Consider the following 16,981-nt stretch of genomic DNA (forward strand, 5'->3'; position numbering starts at 1 on the left):
TTTATTAGTGATACACAGCCTTACTATACACCTATTTTATTGCATTTCATATTTTTATGTTGTCAAAAATCATGTGTAATTATTAGGAGCTATTAAACTGTGTGGGAGGTATCATGGAAGGGGTTAACAATTGACAATATCTTGTTGTTAACCTTAATGCCATTATATCAATCAGTATTGTAAATAATATTGTAATAAAAGGATTTGGAGTAAATAATGTGCAAAAAAGTTGAATGTCCAGTGAATTGTGTTAAATTTGTAACCATAACAACAACATGAATCAATTGTAGAATGTGTCTGTGTGGATGCTGTGCATAGCTGCACCTAGTTGTAGTTTTAGATTGTGCAACAGGTACAAATATTTATTGAAAAAAAGTCCAGCTAGTGCTACCAGTGTAGTCGACTCCAAATTCCTTGGAACAGAAGGATCGATTCTGAATCAAATTATTTTTGGAATCAAGCCCCAGTCCTATTTTCTTACAGGAACAAAATCAGATAAGATTCTAAATTAAGTTAGAACCTCTTTTACTAGTAATTATAATTGGAGAACATGTATTTAAACGTCCTTAAAAAACAGAACACCTCAGACAATTGTGTCCTAACGTATTCAACCTCCTCACTCAATGTATATGCGCTATACATTTGTATGTACCTGTATAGGACTTTTATTTTGGTATTTCTATGTGACGTCATAAGGCTGCGCCGCTCTTCTGCATCTGTTGTGATTCGGCTGAGAAAGGTTTGTGATTTTAAACGTTTTAATCAATACAAACCAGACATTTTTTTGTTTGTTCTTACAAGTGATGTAAAATAAATGATTATTTATTGGATGTAAATGCATTGTAATCATTTGTGTGACTATAAAGCTAGTCTACGCTTGATTAACAGAAAGGGTTCATCTTATTTCGCGTAAAATCAGTTGACAGTAAAGTGTGCGAGAGAATTTATATATATATATGTACAGTACAGACCAAAAGTTTGGACACACCTAATTCAAAGAGTTTTCTTTATTTTCATGACTATGAAAATTGTAGATTCACACTGAAGGCATCAAAACTATGAATTAACACATCTGGAATTATATATGGAATTATATACATAACAAAAAAGTGTGAAACAACTGAAAATATGTCATATTGTAGGTTCTTCAGAGTAGCCACCTTTTGCTTTGATTACTGCTTTGCACACTCTTGGCATTCGTTTGATGAGCTTCAAGAGGTAGTCACCTGAAATGGTCTTCCAACAGTCTTGAAGGAGTTCCCCGAGAGATGCTTAGCACTTGTTGGCCCTTTTACCTTCTGTCTGCGGTCCAGCTCACCCCTAAACCATCTCGATTGGGTTCAGGTCCGGTGACTATAGAGGCCAGGTCATCTGGAGCAGCACCCCATCACTCTCCTTCTTGGTCAAATAGTATGGAAGCATATGGGTAGCATTATTCAATTTGGGGTGTAATATGCAAAATGACAATGCAATATGTAAAATGGCAATGCATTTCTGTATTTACATTTACATTTTCCAATACATTTGTGCAACGTTTGGTGCAAAATGAAAATGAAAATTAAATTACATAAGTTGAATTTGCCATTTCATACACCAGTTTTAATATGTAAAATGAATACTAATTTTAACGCTTTATAAGTTGCAAAATGAAAATGAAAATGTATTACAGATATGATTAGATATGTCTAACACGTTCAAGCAAAAACTGTGGCAAAATGATAATATAAATGCTATTTTTCTTAAATGCATTAACACTCACAGTCAAGACACTTATGATTGCATTTTCATTCAATGACCCGCATTGAATGTAGCAAAATTCAATGTGCACATTGAAAATGCATTCCGAGCCGATCACATCTCCCCCCCCTCCCGTCCTGTCAATCACTGCGTGAACAAGGCGGGGCTTACAGAAGGTCAAGAGACTCAAGTGAGAGAAAATGGACAAGACAGTTGGCCCGTGTACGTTTTGATCATTTTGGTTTATGGCTTCAATATTTCATTCGCATTTGTGGGCGGAGCTGAAACGCTGCTTTCATATGATTGGTCGAATCGCTCCGCTTTCAGCTAGGTCTTTTTATTCTTTAAGGCAGAATAAGAGTCAGTGCGAGTGAAGCACTGTAATGTCTGAAACCACCGCTCACTGTTAATTAGCATAATATTTGAATCAGATATAGTAGCTGGGCACATAATTCGTGCTGTCGAGACCTGCAAATTATTTCTAGGTTGTAGTATTGTATGAATATTGTCCCACTGATAAATACAGTGCAAATAGTTATATCTCTTTGGATAAAAGTTAAGTGGAAATAAACATCAATAATAGACTGAACAGTTCCATGCCTGTAACATTAACCACTCTCATCTTTTAAGTCATGTGTGTGTGTGACAATAATAAATAATTGTAAAAATTAATATAGTTAAATTTCTAAATAAAAATAGTAAAATTAGCTCTATGCTGCTCAGTGCTCCTGTAGCCTACCCCAGAGCGCCCTCTCGCGGCTGTAGACGGTAATGTTTTCTCTTGGTCCTGAATAAATGCGACTTATAGTCCAGTGCGACTTATATATGTTTTTTTCCTCGTCATGACGTATTTTTGGACTGATGCAACTTATACCTATACTTAACATTATTATTATTATTTATTATGAGAGTAGGCTAAATGACACAGACTAGAACTTAAATGTTTCACCCAATTCAGCTCAGATCTTCAGACTCGTCCGACTCGTGTTGCTTGTATAACTGGCCAGACTTACCTTCCCAAAAAATCCTATTTCATTTTATTTCATAAATTTAACTATATTTATTTCCACTTCACTGTTATCCAAGGAGACAGAACTATTTGCACTGTATTTATCAGTGGGACAATATTCATACAATAATTTAACGGGTTCTCTTGCAGGTCTCAGCAGCACAAATTATGTGGCCAGCTACTATATCTGATTCAAATATTATGCTAATTAACAGTGAGCGGTGGTTTCAGACATTACAGTGCTTCACTCGCACTGACTCTTATTCTGCCTTAAAGAATAAAAAGACCTAGCTGAAAGTGGAGCGATTCGACCAATCAGATGAAAGCAGCGTTTCAGCTCCGCCCACAAATGCGAATGAAATATTGAAGCCATAAAACGAAATGATCAAAACGTACACGGGCCAACTGTCTTGTCCATTTTCTCTCACTTGAGTCTCTTGACCTTCTGTAAGCCCCGCCTTGTTCACGCAGTGATTGACAGGACGGGAGGGGGGGGAGATGTGATCGGCTCGGAATGCATTTTCAATGTGCACATTGAATTTTGCTACATTCAATGCGGGTCATTGAATGAAAATGCAATCATAAGTGTCTTGACTGTGAGTGTTAATGCATTTAAGAAAAATAGCATTTAAATTATCATTTTGCCACAGTTTTTGCTTGAACGTGTTAGACATATCTAATCATATCTGTAATACATTTTAATTTTAATTTTGCAACTTATAAAGCGTTAAAATTAGTATTCATTTTACATATTAAAACTGGTGTATGAAATGGCAAATTCAACTTATGTAATTTAATTTTCATTTTGCACCAAACGTTGCACAAATGTATTGGAAAATGTAAATGTAAATACAGAAATGCATTGCCATTTTACATATTGCATTGTCATTTTGCATATTACATTCCAAATTGAATAATGCTACCCCTATGCTTCCATAAAATAGCCCTTGATGCCATCAGTGTGACTCTACAATTTTCATAGTCATGAAAATAAAGAAAAACTCTTTTAATGAGATGGTGTGTCCAAACTTTTGGTCTGTACTATATATATATATATATATATATATACCTTAGCTCATTAATGAGGTGTGCCCAGACCTGTTTCTGCAGGGCCAGTGTCCTGCAGAGTTCAGCTCCAGCACACTCTAGTGTAAATTTCTGTTAATTCTGAAGTTTAAATATGTTTAATTAGGGTTGTATCAGTACAGTGGCCCACCAGGAACATGTTTGTACATCTGCTGATAATGGATACTTTCACTCTATTCTACTTTATTCAAAATATATCCACCAACTATTGTTAAAAATGACAACAAAACAACACTCAGTTAAGTAGTCCATTATTCATTTAGTAAATCATTAAGTTTGACCCATTATTTAGCACTCTGACTGACCCCCTCTGCCAGTGGTGTACAGAACTTTTTAAGATTTATTTTGGAACTTTTTTATGTTCTCATCTTAAAAATAACAATGTGTCCAAACAAACAGAAAAACTCCTGGGGAAGCAACCGGGATCCACGTGACATTCAGTTATAAAGATGGCGTTTATTAAAGAGGAGAGTGAAGACATGCGGATAGAAGAAGCATTCAGAATGAAATATGAAGATATCGAGGAACAAACAGGTTGGTTTTTTTTTAATTCTCAAAGCCTAACTCTCATTTGATCCTCATTAAGTTTTCTTCAACAGTATTTAATGACATTTTTAAGGATGTCATATGAGTGCCTTAATTAAAGGGGTTTTAATTGATATGGAGCAGGTCTCATCGTGGACAGTCATGTTGAGATTGCATTACCCAACAAACACTAATGCTGCCTTTAAGTACACCTTAGAAGAATTAGTTATTATAACATGCTATGTAATAAATTAGAAAAAAAAGAAAATAGTTTAGAACATAGTTTGTTATTTTGTGTAAAATTAAACCCAGTATCAACTTCTGAACTGAACAGAATGCAAATCATTAATTTTCTGTTACTTAAATATGAAACTGTATCTAATGAATGCATTTATTTTACACAAACCAGACAGGCTGATTGAAAAATTAATTTTCAGTCTCTCCCAGTAAGTGGCACTTTTGGAGCAGCATAAACATGACACTGCTGTATACAAAGCAGCTCTGCCCTCATAGATAGTTTGAAATGTGCAGCACTCATATTTATTCAATGAAATCATAATAGTCTTTTGAAGTTTAATCTTCACATTAAGCCATTTCAAAATTTCACTTTTTTCCCACTAAAATGTACTATTCTCTACTGTAAAATGACACGACTTTGATGTTTTTCCATGTGTCGTGTGGACACAACTTATTCTATAATCAATTTGATTATTTTTCCCTGTCGATTGTATTGATTAGTTAATACAGTTTGAACATCATTAATTCACTCTAAGTTTTTTTTTTTTCAGGTTGTGAGGAAATAAAAAACTGAATATCACTGACATAACATTGAAGAAATCATAATAACCTTTGGGAGTAGCATATATAATGAGAAAAACAGAGGACCTAATACTGAGCCCTGTTGCCCACCATAGCCATTCACCAAGTTTAATGCCGAAAACAAACAAATAAAATTAGCAGCAATATGCCCTTTTTTGTTTGCATTAACATTAAAAATCATGGCCAGATTTTGAACAAACAAAAAATATTGATGGGGATGACTTACAAAATAAAATGTTATCTACAAACTATTAAAATAAAGTATAGACAAAAAAAAGAGTTGTACATTTTTAAACCTAACATTTAGCCTTTAGATCATTTTAAGAAAAGGTTGTCAAAATGAAGAAATAAAAGCATTTTATCTGCTCCAGAATTCTTCATAGGTAGGGCTGTGACGGTTGCCGTGACAACCACGCACCGCGGTGGTCAGTTGCTACGTCACAAACTCTATAGCAAGCATAATACAAAGATTTGTATATAAGTGTAATAACTGTAATAGTTGCAAATTCTAAGTCTATGGTAATTAACAAATTACCTCAAACACAGCGTTTCCTTTAGATTGGAAGATTTGAGCGCAGGAAAATACAGTTTATGCATTCAGCAAAATAATTTAGTGTTGGGCGATGGATCTTGTTGGGAAAGCAAATACCACATCGCCGATCTGGAGTCATCTGCATTCTTGTCACCCATCAGCATTTGCACAAGTTCTCGTGATCGCAAACGCTGGCTTGGTCAGGTTTGGTGAACCAAACTGGCCAAATACAAACGAGACAGCGATAAATAAAAGATGGTAAAAAGAAATATGCCAACGGATTCCTATTTCAAAGAGAGCTCGTGCAGATGAGGAGTTAGCTACTGAGCTTGCTTGGTGGCGGAAAAGTAAACCGGACGAAACACCACCGTGTTGCGACAGGTTTAGTCTGTCTATACAGGACATTTGAACTCTGTGTCAGTAGCCTACCTCACAGGCTGCATGAGAATCCAGTGATGCTTATGGAACAGCAGAAATAGAGCTGTTTCGTGCAACAGCCACGTAAACTGATGAGTTTTAGAAGTGACAGATGCATTTGATTACGGTAGTGAATCTGCTAAATTCTCCTGAGCTACTTTCTTGTAGCCTAAATAAGCATTATTTATTTGATATTTATTTTAGTGTTATGCAGGCGGCGTTCACTGACAGAAGTGCTCAAATAAACACGAACTGACGGGTTAAATAGGATGTGTTAGATGAGTGATTTCTAGACGGTCATTCATATAAATATATCCTGTATATAATATATATAAAATATATTACATGCATGCAGAGTTTGTCAGCTTTAATCACCTTTGTTGGTAATTCCATGAATTAACTGACCACGACACTGCTTGCATATAGTTTATTTCGCAGTCTGATATGAAAGGATACGCACAAAGGAAGCGCGCACCGCCTTTGAGCACAGGACCGTCCGCGCTTGCTTAACTTGCACATGATAATAAAGTGAAGTGGAGCGCGTGTCTGAAACGTTTCCTGTTCAGTCATTCTGACTGCGACTGAATAAATACACTTCTTGTCATGAGAAAAAGTGACAGAAGCAGCAGTTGTGAGTGGATGGCCATCCCTGCCCCTACGTAAAATAATTTTATATATATTTGACATTTTTTTCAAACACCGTGCCACTGGCGGTTGTTGGTCCATGACTACCGCTGTGGTAAAAATCAGCCACCGTCACAGCCCTATTCATAGGCTATAAAACAAGTTGTTTTCCAAAGCGTTGAGATTTTTAGAATGCCTATTAGCTTGTTTATCATCCACCATTCAATATTTACAACAATAATTTGGTCCAGCTTTCACATTGGTCTGAATAAAACTGCCAGACAGGCTGCATGAGAATCCATTGTCTGACAGTTAGTGATGCTTATGGAACAGCAGAAATAGAGCTGTTTCGTTCAGCCATGTAAACTGATGAGTTTTAGAAGTGACAGATGCATTTGATTACGGTAGTGAATCTGCTAAATTCTCCTGAGAGTCACTACTGAAATTGCTGTTATTGACGGGGATAACTGTGGCAACAGACTGGACAAATAATATTCTAAAATTAACCTGTGCAAAAATGATTTGATTTTAGTAATTCAACGCATTATGAAAATAATATATATTATTAGCATTAATGATTAACTTATTTTTTTTATTCTAAATGGCATGAGACAGTGACTTTTCATGCTTATGCTGGAAAGTACTTCATACTTCAGTACAACAAAAGTGCTAAAAATTGTTTTAATTAGGGCCCGAGCACCGATGGTGTGAGGACCCTCTTGGAATTGCTCCGTTTATTATTATTATTATTAGGGCTCAAGCCTGGAGGGCGAGAGCCCTATTGTTTTCCTTAGGATTATTTGTTATTATTATTAGGGCTCAAGCCTGGAGGGCGAGAGCCCTATTGTTTTCCTTAGGATTATTTGTTATTATTATTATTATTATTATTTTTCTTCAAGGTTTCGGGGGCTTTTGGGGTCCTTAACATGCTCGAAAACTCTTGAAAATTGGCACACAGATTGGAACCTGCGGCCATTAGGGCCGGGCAGAGACTGATACACGGGCGTGGCACAGGGGCTCTACAGCGCCCCCTGGAATACTGAGGGCCATATATCATACATACTTGCACGTAGACACATGAAACTCGGTACACATGTAGATCTCATCAAACCAAACAACTTTCGTACTGCATGTCATAGGCTCCGCCCAACAGGAAGTTGGCTATTTAAGGTTTAGTATTCATATTTTTCGTCAAAGTTGTGGGGGCTTTTGGGGTCCCTAACATACTCAAAAACTCTTGAAAATTTGCACACACTTTGGAATCTTTGCCCTTTAGGAGCCTGTAGAGGCTGTGACCCGGGCGTGCCACAAGGGCTCTACAGCGCCCCCTGGAACACAGTCAGAAATGTTGATGTATAGCTCACACATACTTGCACATATTCATATGAAACTCAGTACACATATAGATCTCATTGTGCCGAACAATTTTCGTACTGCATGTCATTGGGCTCCGCCCAACAGGAAGTCAGCTATTTAGAGTTATGTAAAAAGGGCATGCTCTGGAATTTGATATACTTGTCATAGGATTTTTACCCGATTGCCACCAAACTCGGTCAACATGATCTCAAGACATTGGGGATGAAAAATTGCCAGGGGATTTTTGATATCTCGAACGGCTTGCTCGTGGCGAGGCGTTGAAATTATGGCGAGAAATGAGAAACAGGAAGTGTCTAATACCATCCACATACATTACCTGATTTTAATCAAACTTCATCAGATTATTCGTTGTATGATGTCGATCGCATATATGTGACTATTAGGAGTCAAAGTTATAGCGCCACCAACTGGCAGCAGAAAGTGTGTCATTTTCAAAATGCTTTGAATTCAGCATCTTATTTTTACTCGATTTGCTTCAAACTTCATCAGAATAATGTTAAAACACAGCCGATATAAATCTGCTGGGGGGATATTGATATCTAAAAATATTGTTGCCGTGGCAACATGTCAAACTGGAATACTTCTCAGGTGATTTTGAGGCAAATAACATGCTTAGAATTTCATCAAACTCAGAACACATATCAGTATTAGTGACAGCTAGACACTGGCAAAAGTTCATAAGAGGGCGTGGAAGAGGCACTCTATAGCGCCACCTTTTGTCAAAAGTGGGGGGGTTAGTTTTAGCTACAGACACCAAACTCAGTACAAAAATTTTTCTTATCAAGACGGACAACTTTCTAATTCACAGTCATCAGCTACGACCAACAGGAAGTCGGCTATTTTGATTTGAATGTGGATTGTTTTTTACATTTTGCTGTGAATTAATGCATACTGCTCAGAGGAGAGTAACACTACACACACCAAACTTCGTCTACATGTTGAAAAAACATTGAGGAACTTAAATTGTGAATGGGTTTTGGATAGCTTGGATGGTTTTGTCGTGGTGATTTTTTTAAATGACAGTAAAGATGGAATTATTAATTTTCCTGCATTTTTAAATTCCAAACACTTCAAAACCTTTTTTCATACAGAAAAAAAGTTATTCTGAGTAAATATGCATAGTTTCATGACTTTACAACACTGTATGGATAACAGAAAATTAAAAAAACTGTCAGACATCTCATCTCACTCTGTCCCTCTGTTTGAGTGTGTGTGCTTAGACTTCCATTGTCTGAGAGAAATAGCGCCCCTACAGGTGCAGTTACCGGACTAAAAAAGGGAGGAGACTGTCTTTTGGTTTCACTTTTAAATCGGTTAAAATACAAATAAATACTTGGATTTAATTCACACTGACAAGCTAAACCAACATATATGATTATTATCAGGTCAGGGCTCATTAATAATTGATGTGTGGTCAGTGATACGTGAGAAACACGAGAGATGAATCACCGCTCTGAGCAGGAGCGTGTGGAATGATGAGCTCAGAAAAAACGAGTTTATTCTTGTTTTATAGCTATTAAAAATAAAGTATTGCAGCGATATCACACAATTCACCAATTAGAGCACACCAAGAGCTAAATTAAGATGTTTTTGAACTGTTTGTGTGAAAATGAAATATTCGCGGCTGCCTATCTGAAATCACTGCCTCCGATCAGCGCGCACAGTGTCACAAGTTCAAAACTAACGAATTTATTCTTGTTTAAGAGCTTTTTAAAATAAGTTATTGCCATAAATGCACACAATACATCCATTATAACACAACACGAGCTAAATGCAGGTGTTTGTGACCCGTTTAAGTGTGCAAGACTATTTGAAAGCGCGACTGGCAGAATAACATGTATCTCTGGAGCTGCAGGATTCCGCCTTTCGTCGTAAGAACGAACACATCACGGACAAGATTATTTCAAAATACATAATAGCTTGGCTAATATAAACGAAAACAGCCACGTGAACATAAACTGTTGAGAAATAAATCTGAAGTGGATCTACTGGATTTTAATATTAAGTGACGCATATACCAGCTGCTTCTGTCTTCAATTTTAATCTATATAAAAAATTTAACTCATTCATCTTGGCTGCTTTTTTAATGTGTGTACGTATTTATTTATTATTTTGCTCTAACAAGACTTAATCTATATTTAATTAAATCAATTACATTTTATTTTACATTTGATTTGTCCATTTCTGCATCTAAACGCCTAAAAACCTAAAACATGCTCTATTATACTATTGTTAGCAATTTCTTTATCGTCCAATTTATCTGGTGTACACGCTTTTATTTTCATAATAAACTTGTTTGTTAGATTATACACAGTTACAGTGGTCTATAATAAATATTGACAGGTTTTATTCAAGCTGTTTAGAATGATTGCCGTAGGCTAATTTTTTAAAATGTAAATCCAAAAAAAAGAAAAAAAAAGAAAAAATTAAATAAATAAAAAACATTGGAAAAGAATAACTTGTACTTTTTTATACATTTTGTATAGTTTCATAGTTTATGCATTATAGTTATAAAAACAAACAAATTTAGACACTCACATAGAAATCTTAGGCCTTATCCTTTTCTGACAGTTTTAGGGATTTTTAAAAATCCTAAAAAACCTTATTTGTGCTGCAAATAATAATTTCAAACTAATTTGATACTGACCTCTGACATCCTGTGACATGATATTTATTTGAATTTACATAATCTCATGGATGTAACAGTAAATCTGTTCAGCTCACAGATCAAGACTAAGCTGTAATGCAAGCAGAACTTTCACAAATGCTTGTAGGTCAATAAAATCATTACAAAACACTTACAAATCATTTAAGGGATTTGATAACACTGTAAAATAATGTCTAATTTGTTAACATTAGCAAATGCATTGATAACACTTTATAATAACTGCACTCATTAGTAAATAGTCAGTTCATGCTTTATAAAGCCTTGTCCCAATATTAATAGTCAGTAGTAAGCAGTTTATAAATACAGCTATAAATAGCTTGTTCTTGGTTTATAAGCACATTTATTAAAAAGGAGAGTAAAGGGTCAGTTATCTTCCTATGAAAAATAAAAAAAATAAAAATAAACAAACAACAACACTGATTGATACAGAACTCAGAAATGTTATTGTGGATTTATGATAAACTCAGCCTGTAAATGAATTCATTCTCCTCCAAGAAGACACAAGTAGTTCACACCAAATTTTTTTAACATGAAGCCATATACTGAAGATGTTAAATTGTGAATGGGTTTAGGATACCTTAAATGGTGTGGCCATAGAGATTTATTAAAGTAACATTAAAAAAATACAATAGTTATTTTACTATATCTTTAAAATTTTTAATTCCAACTCTTCATAATTTTTTATATATGTAGAAGTCATCATTTGAAGGAAGCGCAGTAAGTTTCATAGCTTTATCATTTTCAAGAGCCAGCATAAAATTAAAACTATCATAACATATAAATCAAGCTTGCAATTCTTAGTACCAATAACGGCCACCAGATGGAGCTATAGGATTACTTTTAAATAATTATTGTAGAAACAAGTATGATTTAAATCATTTATAGAAATCTTTCAAAGAAAAATAATATTAATTTTATGTATTTTACTGATAAAATGACCCTCACTTTATTAGAATAACAAGCTGAAATATTGTGAACTGTATATTAAGAATAATTCTTTATAGGCTTTATGGACAGATAAGTTTTGAGTGACTCTTGAAGGATCATCACCACATCCTCTTTTACCAGTTTAAAGAATGTATCTTACAGTACAGGTGCGGATGAATTTTGAATGGCTTGAATGGTTTTGTCGTGGTGATTTTTTGAAATAACAGTAAAAAAGTAACCAGTAAATGTCTTTTATTTTTTTAAGTGCAGCTTCTAAACACTTCAAAAAAATGTACACATAGAAGACAAGTCATTCTGAGGAAATATGCATAGTTTCATGACTATACAACACTATATGGATGATAGAAAATTAAAAAAACTATCATACATCTGATCTCACTCTGTCCCTCTGTCACTGTGGGTAATGTGTGTGTGTGTGTGTGTGTGTGTGTGTGTGTGTGTGTCTTAAGTGAATTAGGTGTGAAACTATCAGGGAGCATTTAGTCTCCAGCGCCAACATTTTACAGAACTGCCACTTTCCTGGAGTCTCAGAATTACAATGTGTCAGGTTCTGAGAGATCTAAGATTCCAAAAAATGATTTAATTAGAATACCATGAAGTATTGTGAAATACTATATATTAAGACTTTATATATAGGCTTTATGAACAGATTAGAGTGACTCGTGAAGGACCAGCAGCACCTACTCTTGTCCGATGGTTTGAGGAATATATCTTCCAGAATCCGGGATTAAGATTTAGGAGCTCATTTTTATTCCACCTCCTTTCCTGAAAGTTTGTCTTGCAGAATTGACTAAAAATTAATCTTCACATTAATTCCTAATTATTTTGCAATTATTTTTGTCAGTTCTTCTTGACCTGTTTTTTTTTTTCTTCTTCTTTTCTGACCTCATGACCCAGTCAGCATTTTTGTACAATGGTCAAGTCTTAACTTATCCATTTCTGTATTGCATTTGTGTTTGATATTTCTCATGGGTATTTCATAATTTTCGACTTTGAGTTAAAACAGTTTGAGTTAAAACTCTTTTTTAGCGCATTTCATCTGTAAAAGAAAACATGCCTAATAATTCTGCACATGAATATAAGAAGTTTTTCTCTTCCAGCTTTCCTGGACTATTGTATAGCACTCATAAATGATTAAATAAAAAATAATGGTAGTTATTAAGATTGATATGGTTTGGAATTGGTAAAATGTGCTTGGGAAAAAATCACAATAAAACAATGTTTTAATGTTTAAGTTTGGAATATTAACTGACATGAATGAATGCTATATAAATATTGTTCATGTTAACATAATGTTTATAAATGAAATCTTATTGTAAAGTGTTACTATATATATATATATATATATTGTTCTGTGAATGCGACTTTAAAGTCTAGATGATTCGGATTAACCCTTTAACCGCCATTTCCTTTAAAACCTCACTGCCAGAGGGATATTGTGAATGCATGTGCCCGCTGGGCACAGTTTACCTGATGCCACCGGGGTGGCGATGGCATTGGTGGCTTGAGCCCGCCATCGCTGCTTGCAGCTATATTTATTATTAGGGCTCAAGCCTGGAGGGCGAGAGCCCTATTGTTTTCCTTAGGATTATTTGTTATTATTATTATTATTATTATTATTTATTATTATTATTTTTCTTCAAGGTTTCGGGGGCTTTTGGGGCCCTTAACATGCTTAAAAAGTCTTGAAAATTGGCACACACATTGGAACCTGCGGCCATTAGGGCCGGGCAGAGACTGATACACGGGCGTGGCACAGGGGCTCTACAGCGCCCCCTGGAATATGGAGGGCCATATATCATACATACTTGCACATAGACATACGAAACTCGGTACACATATAGAACTCATCAATACAAACAACTTTCGTATTGCATATCATAGGCTCCGCCCAACAGGAAGTTGGCTATTTGGGGTTTATTATTCATATTTGTCGTCAAAGTTGTGGGGGCTTTTGGGGTCCTTAACATACTCAAAAACTCTTGAAAATTTGCGCACACTTTGGAATCTGTGGCCTGAAGGAGCCTGCAGAGGCTGAGACCTGGGCGTGGCACAGGGGCTCTACGGCGCCCCCTGGATCACAGTTATAAATGTTGATGTATAGCTCACACATACTTGCACGTATTAATATGAAACTCAGTACACATATAGATCTCATCGTGCCGAACAACTTTCGTATTGCATATCATAGGCTCCGCCCAACAGGAAGTCAGCTATTTAGAGTTATGTAAAAAGCGCATGCTCTGGAATTTGAAATACTTGTCATAGGTTTTTTACTCGATTGCCGCCAAACTCGGTCAACATGATCTCAAGACATTGGGGATGAAAAATTGCCAGGGGATTTTTGATATCTCAAACGGTTTGCTCGTGGCGAGGCTTTGAAATTATGGCGAGAAATGAGAAACAGGAAGTATCTAATACCATCCACATACATTTCCTAATTTTAATCAAACTTCATCAGATTATTCATTGTATGATGTCGATCGCATATATGTGACTATTAGGAGTCAAAGTTATAGCGCCACCAAGTGGCAGCAGGAAGTGTGTCATTTTCAAAATGCTTTGAATTCAGCATCTTATTTTTACTCGATTTGCTTCAAACTTCATCAGAATAATGTTAAAACACAGCCGATATAAATCTGCTGGGGGGATATTGATATCTAAAAATATTGTTGCCGTGGCAACATGTCAAACTGGAATACTTCTCAGGTGATTTTGAGGCATATAACATGCTTAGAATTTCATCAAACTCAGAACACATATCAGTATTAGTGACAGCTAGACACTGGCAAAAGTTCATAAGAGGGCGTGGAAGAGGCACTCTATAGCGCCACCTTTTGTCAAAAGTGGGGGGGTTAGTTTTAGCTACAGACACCAAACTCAGTACAAAAATTGTTCTTATCAAGACGGACAACTTTCTAATTCACAGTCATCAGCTACGACCAACAGGAAGTCGGCTATTTTGATTTGAATGTGGATTGTTTTTTACATTTAGCTGTGAATTAATGCATACTGCTCAGAGGAGAGTAACACTATACACACCAAACTTGGTGTACATGTTGAAAAAACATTGAGGAACTTAAATTGTGAATGGGTTTTGGATAGCTTGGATGGTTTTGTCGTGGGGATTTTTTAAAATGACAATAAAGATGGAATTATTAATTTTCCTGCATTTTTAAATTCCAAACACTTCAAAACCTTTTTTCATACAGAAAAAAAGTTATTCTGAGTAAATATGCATAGTTTCATGACTTTACAACACTGTATGGATAACAGAAAATTAAAAAACTGTCAGACATCTCATATCACTCTGTCCCTCTGTTTGAGTGTGTGTGCTTAGACTTCCATTGTCTGAGAGAAATAGCGCCCCTACAGGTGCAGTTACCGGAATAAAAAAGGGAGGAGACTGTCTTTTGGTTTCGATTTTAAATCGGTTAAAATACAAATAAATACTTGGATTTAATTCACACTGACAAGCTAAACCAACATATATGATTATTATAAGGTCAGGACTCATTAATAATTGATGTGTGGTCAGTGATACGTGAGAAACACGAGAGATGAATCACCGCTCTGAGCAGGAGCGTGTGGAATGATGAGCTCAGAAAAAAACGAGTTTATTCTTGTTTTATAGCTATTAAAAATAAAGTATTGCAGCGATATCACACAATTCACCAATTAGAGCACACCAAGAGCTAAATTAAGATGTTTTTGAACTGTTTGTGTGAAAATGAAATATTCGCGGCTGCCTGTCTGAAATCACCGCCTCCGATCAGCGCGCACAGTGTCACAAGTTCAAAACAAACGAATTTATTCTTGTTTAAGAGCTTTTCAAAATAAATTATTTCCATAAATGCACACAATACATCCATTATAACACAACACGAGCTAAATGCAGGTGTTTGTGACCCGTTTAAGTGCGCAAGACTATTTGAAAGCGCGACTGGCAGAATAACATTTCTCTCTCGAGCTGCAGGATTCTGCCTTTCGTCCTAAGAACGAACACATCACGGACAAGATTATTTCAAAATACATAATAGCTTGGCTAATATAAACGAAAACAGCCACGTGAACATAAACTGTTGAGAAATAAATCTGAAGTGGATATACTGGATTTTAATATTAAGTGACCGCATATACCAGCTGCTTCTGTCTTCAATTTTAATCTATATAAAAAATTAAACTCATTAATCTTGGCTGCTTTTTTAATGTGTGTACGTATTTATTTATTATTTTGCTCTAACAAGACTTAATCTATATTTAATTAAATCAATTACATTTGATTTTACATTTGATTTGTCCATTTCTGCATCTAAACGCCTAAAAACCTAAAACATGCTCTATTATACTATTGTTAGCAATTTCTTTATCGTCCAATTTATCTGGTGTACACACTTTATTTTCATAATAAACTCGTTTGTTAGATTATACACAGTTACAGTGGTCTATAATAAAGATTAACTGGTTTTATTCAAGCTGTTTAGAATGATTGCCGTAGGCTAATTTTGTAAAATGTAAATCCAAAAAAATAAAAAAATAAAAATAAATTAAATAAAAAACATTGGAAAAGAATAACTTGTACTTTTTTATACATTTTGTATAGTTTCATAGTTTATGCATTATAGTTATAAAAACAAACAAATTTAGCCACTCACAAAGAAATCTTGGGCCTTATCCTTTTCTGACAGTTTTAGGGATTTTTAAAAATCCTAAAAAACCTTATTTGTGCTGCAAATAATAATTTCAAACTAATTTGATACTGACCTCTGACATCCTGTGACATGATATTTATTTGAATTTACATAATCTAATGGATGTAACAGTAAATCTGTTCAGCTCACAGATCAAGACTAAGCTGTAATGCAAGCAGAACTTTCACAAATGCTTGTAGGCAAATAAAATCATTACAAAACACTTACAAATCATTTAAGGGATTTGATAACACTGTAAAATAATATTTAATTTGTTAACATTAGCAAATGCATTGATAACACTTTATAATAACTTCACTCATTTGCAAATAGTCAGTTCATGCTTCATAAAGCCTTGTCCCAATATTAATAGTCAGTAGTAGTTTATAAATACAGCTATAAATAGCTTGTTCTTGGTTTATAAGCACATTTATTAAAAAGGAGAGTAAAGGGTCAGTTATCTTCCTATGAAAAATACAAAAAATGAAAATAAACAAACAACAACAGATTGATACAGAACTCAGAAATGTTATTGTGGATTTATGATA

General features: G+C 35.0%; 1 protein-coding gene across 1 annotated transcript in view; it reads left to right on the forward strand.

Annotated features, from left to right (window-relative positions):
* Positions 1-672: 672 nt before the first annotated feature.
* Positions 673-16,981, forward strand: part of LOC127971785 (gastrula zinc finger protein XlCGF57.1) — a 28,471-nt gene continuing 12,162 nt past the window's right edge. Inside the window, exons 1-2 of the mRNA XM_052575014.1 lie at positions 673-739; positions 4,232-4,366. Of these exons, the coding sequence (XP_052430974.1) occupies positions 4,282-4,366 (85 nt within the window). The 5' untranslated portion in view covers positions 673-739; positions 4,232-4,281. The remainder of the gene's footprint in view (positions 740-4,231; positions 4,367-16,981) is intronic.

This window comes from Carassius gibelio, chromosome A4, assembly GCF_023724105.1.
Source record: "Carassius gibelio isolate Cgi1373 ecotype wild population from Czech Republic chromosome A4, carGib1.2-hapl.c, whole genome shotgun sequence".
NCBI lineage: Eukaryota > Metazoa > Chordata > Actinopteri > Cypriniformes > Cyprinidae > Carassius > Carassius gibelio.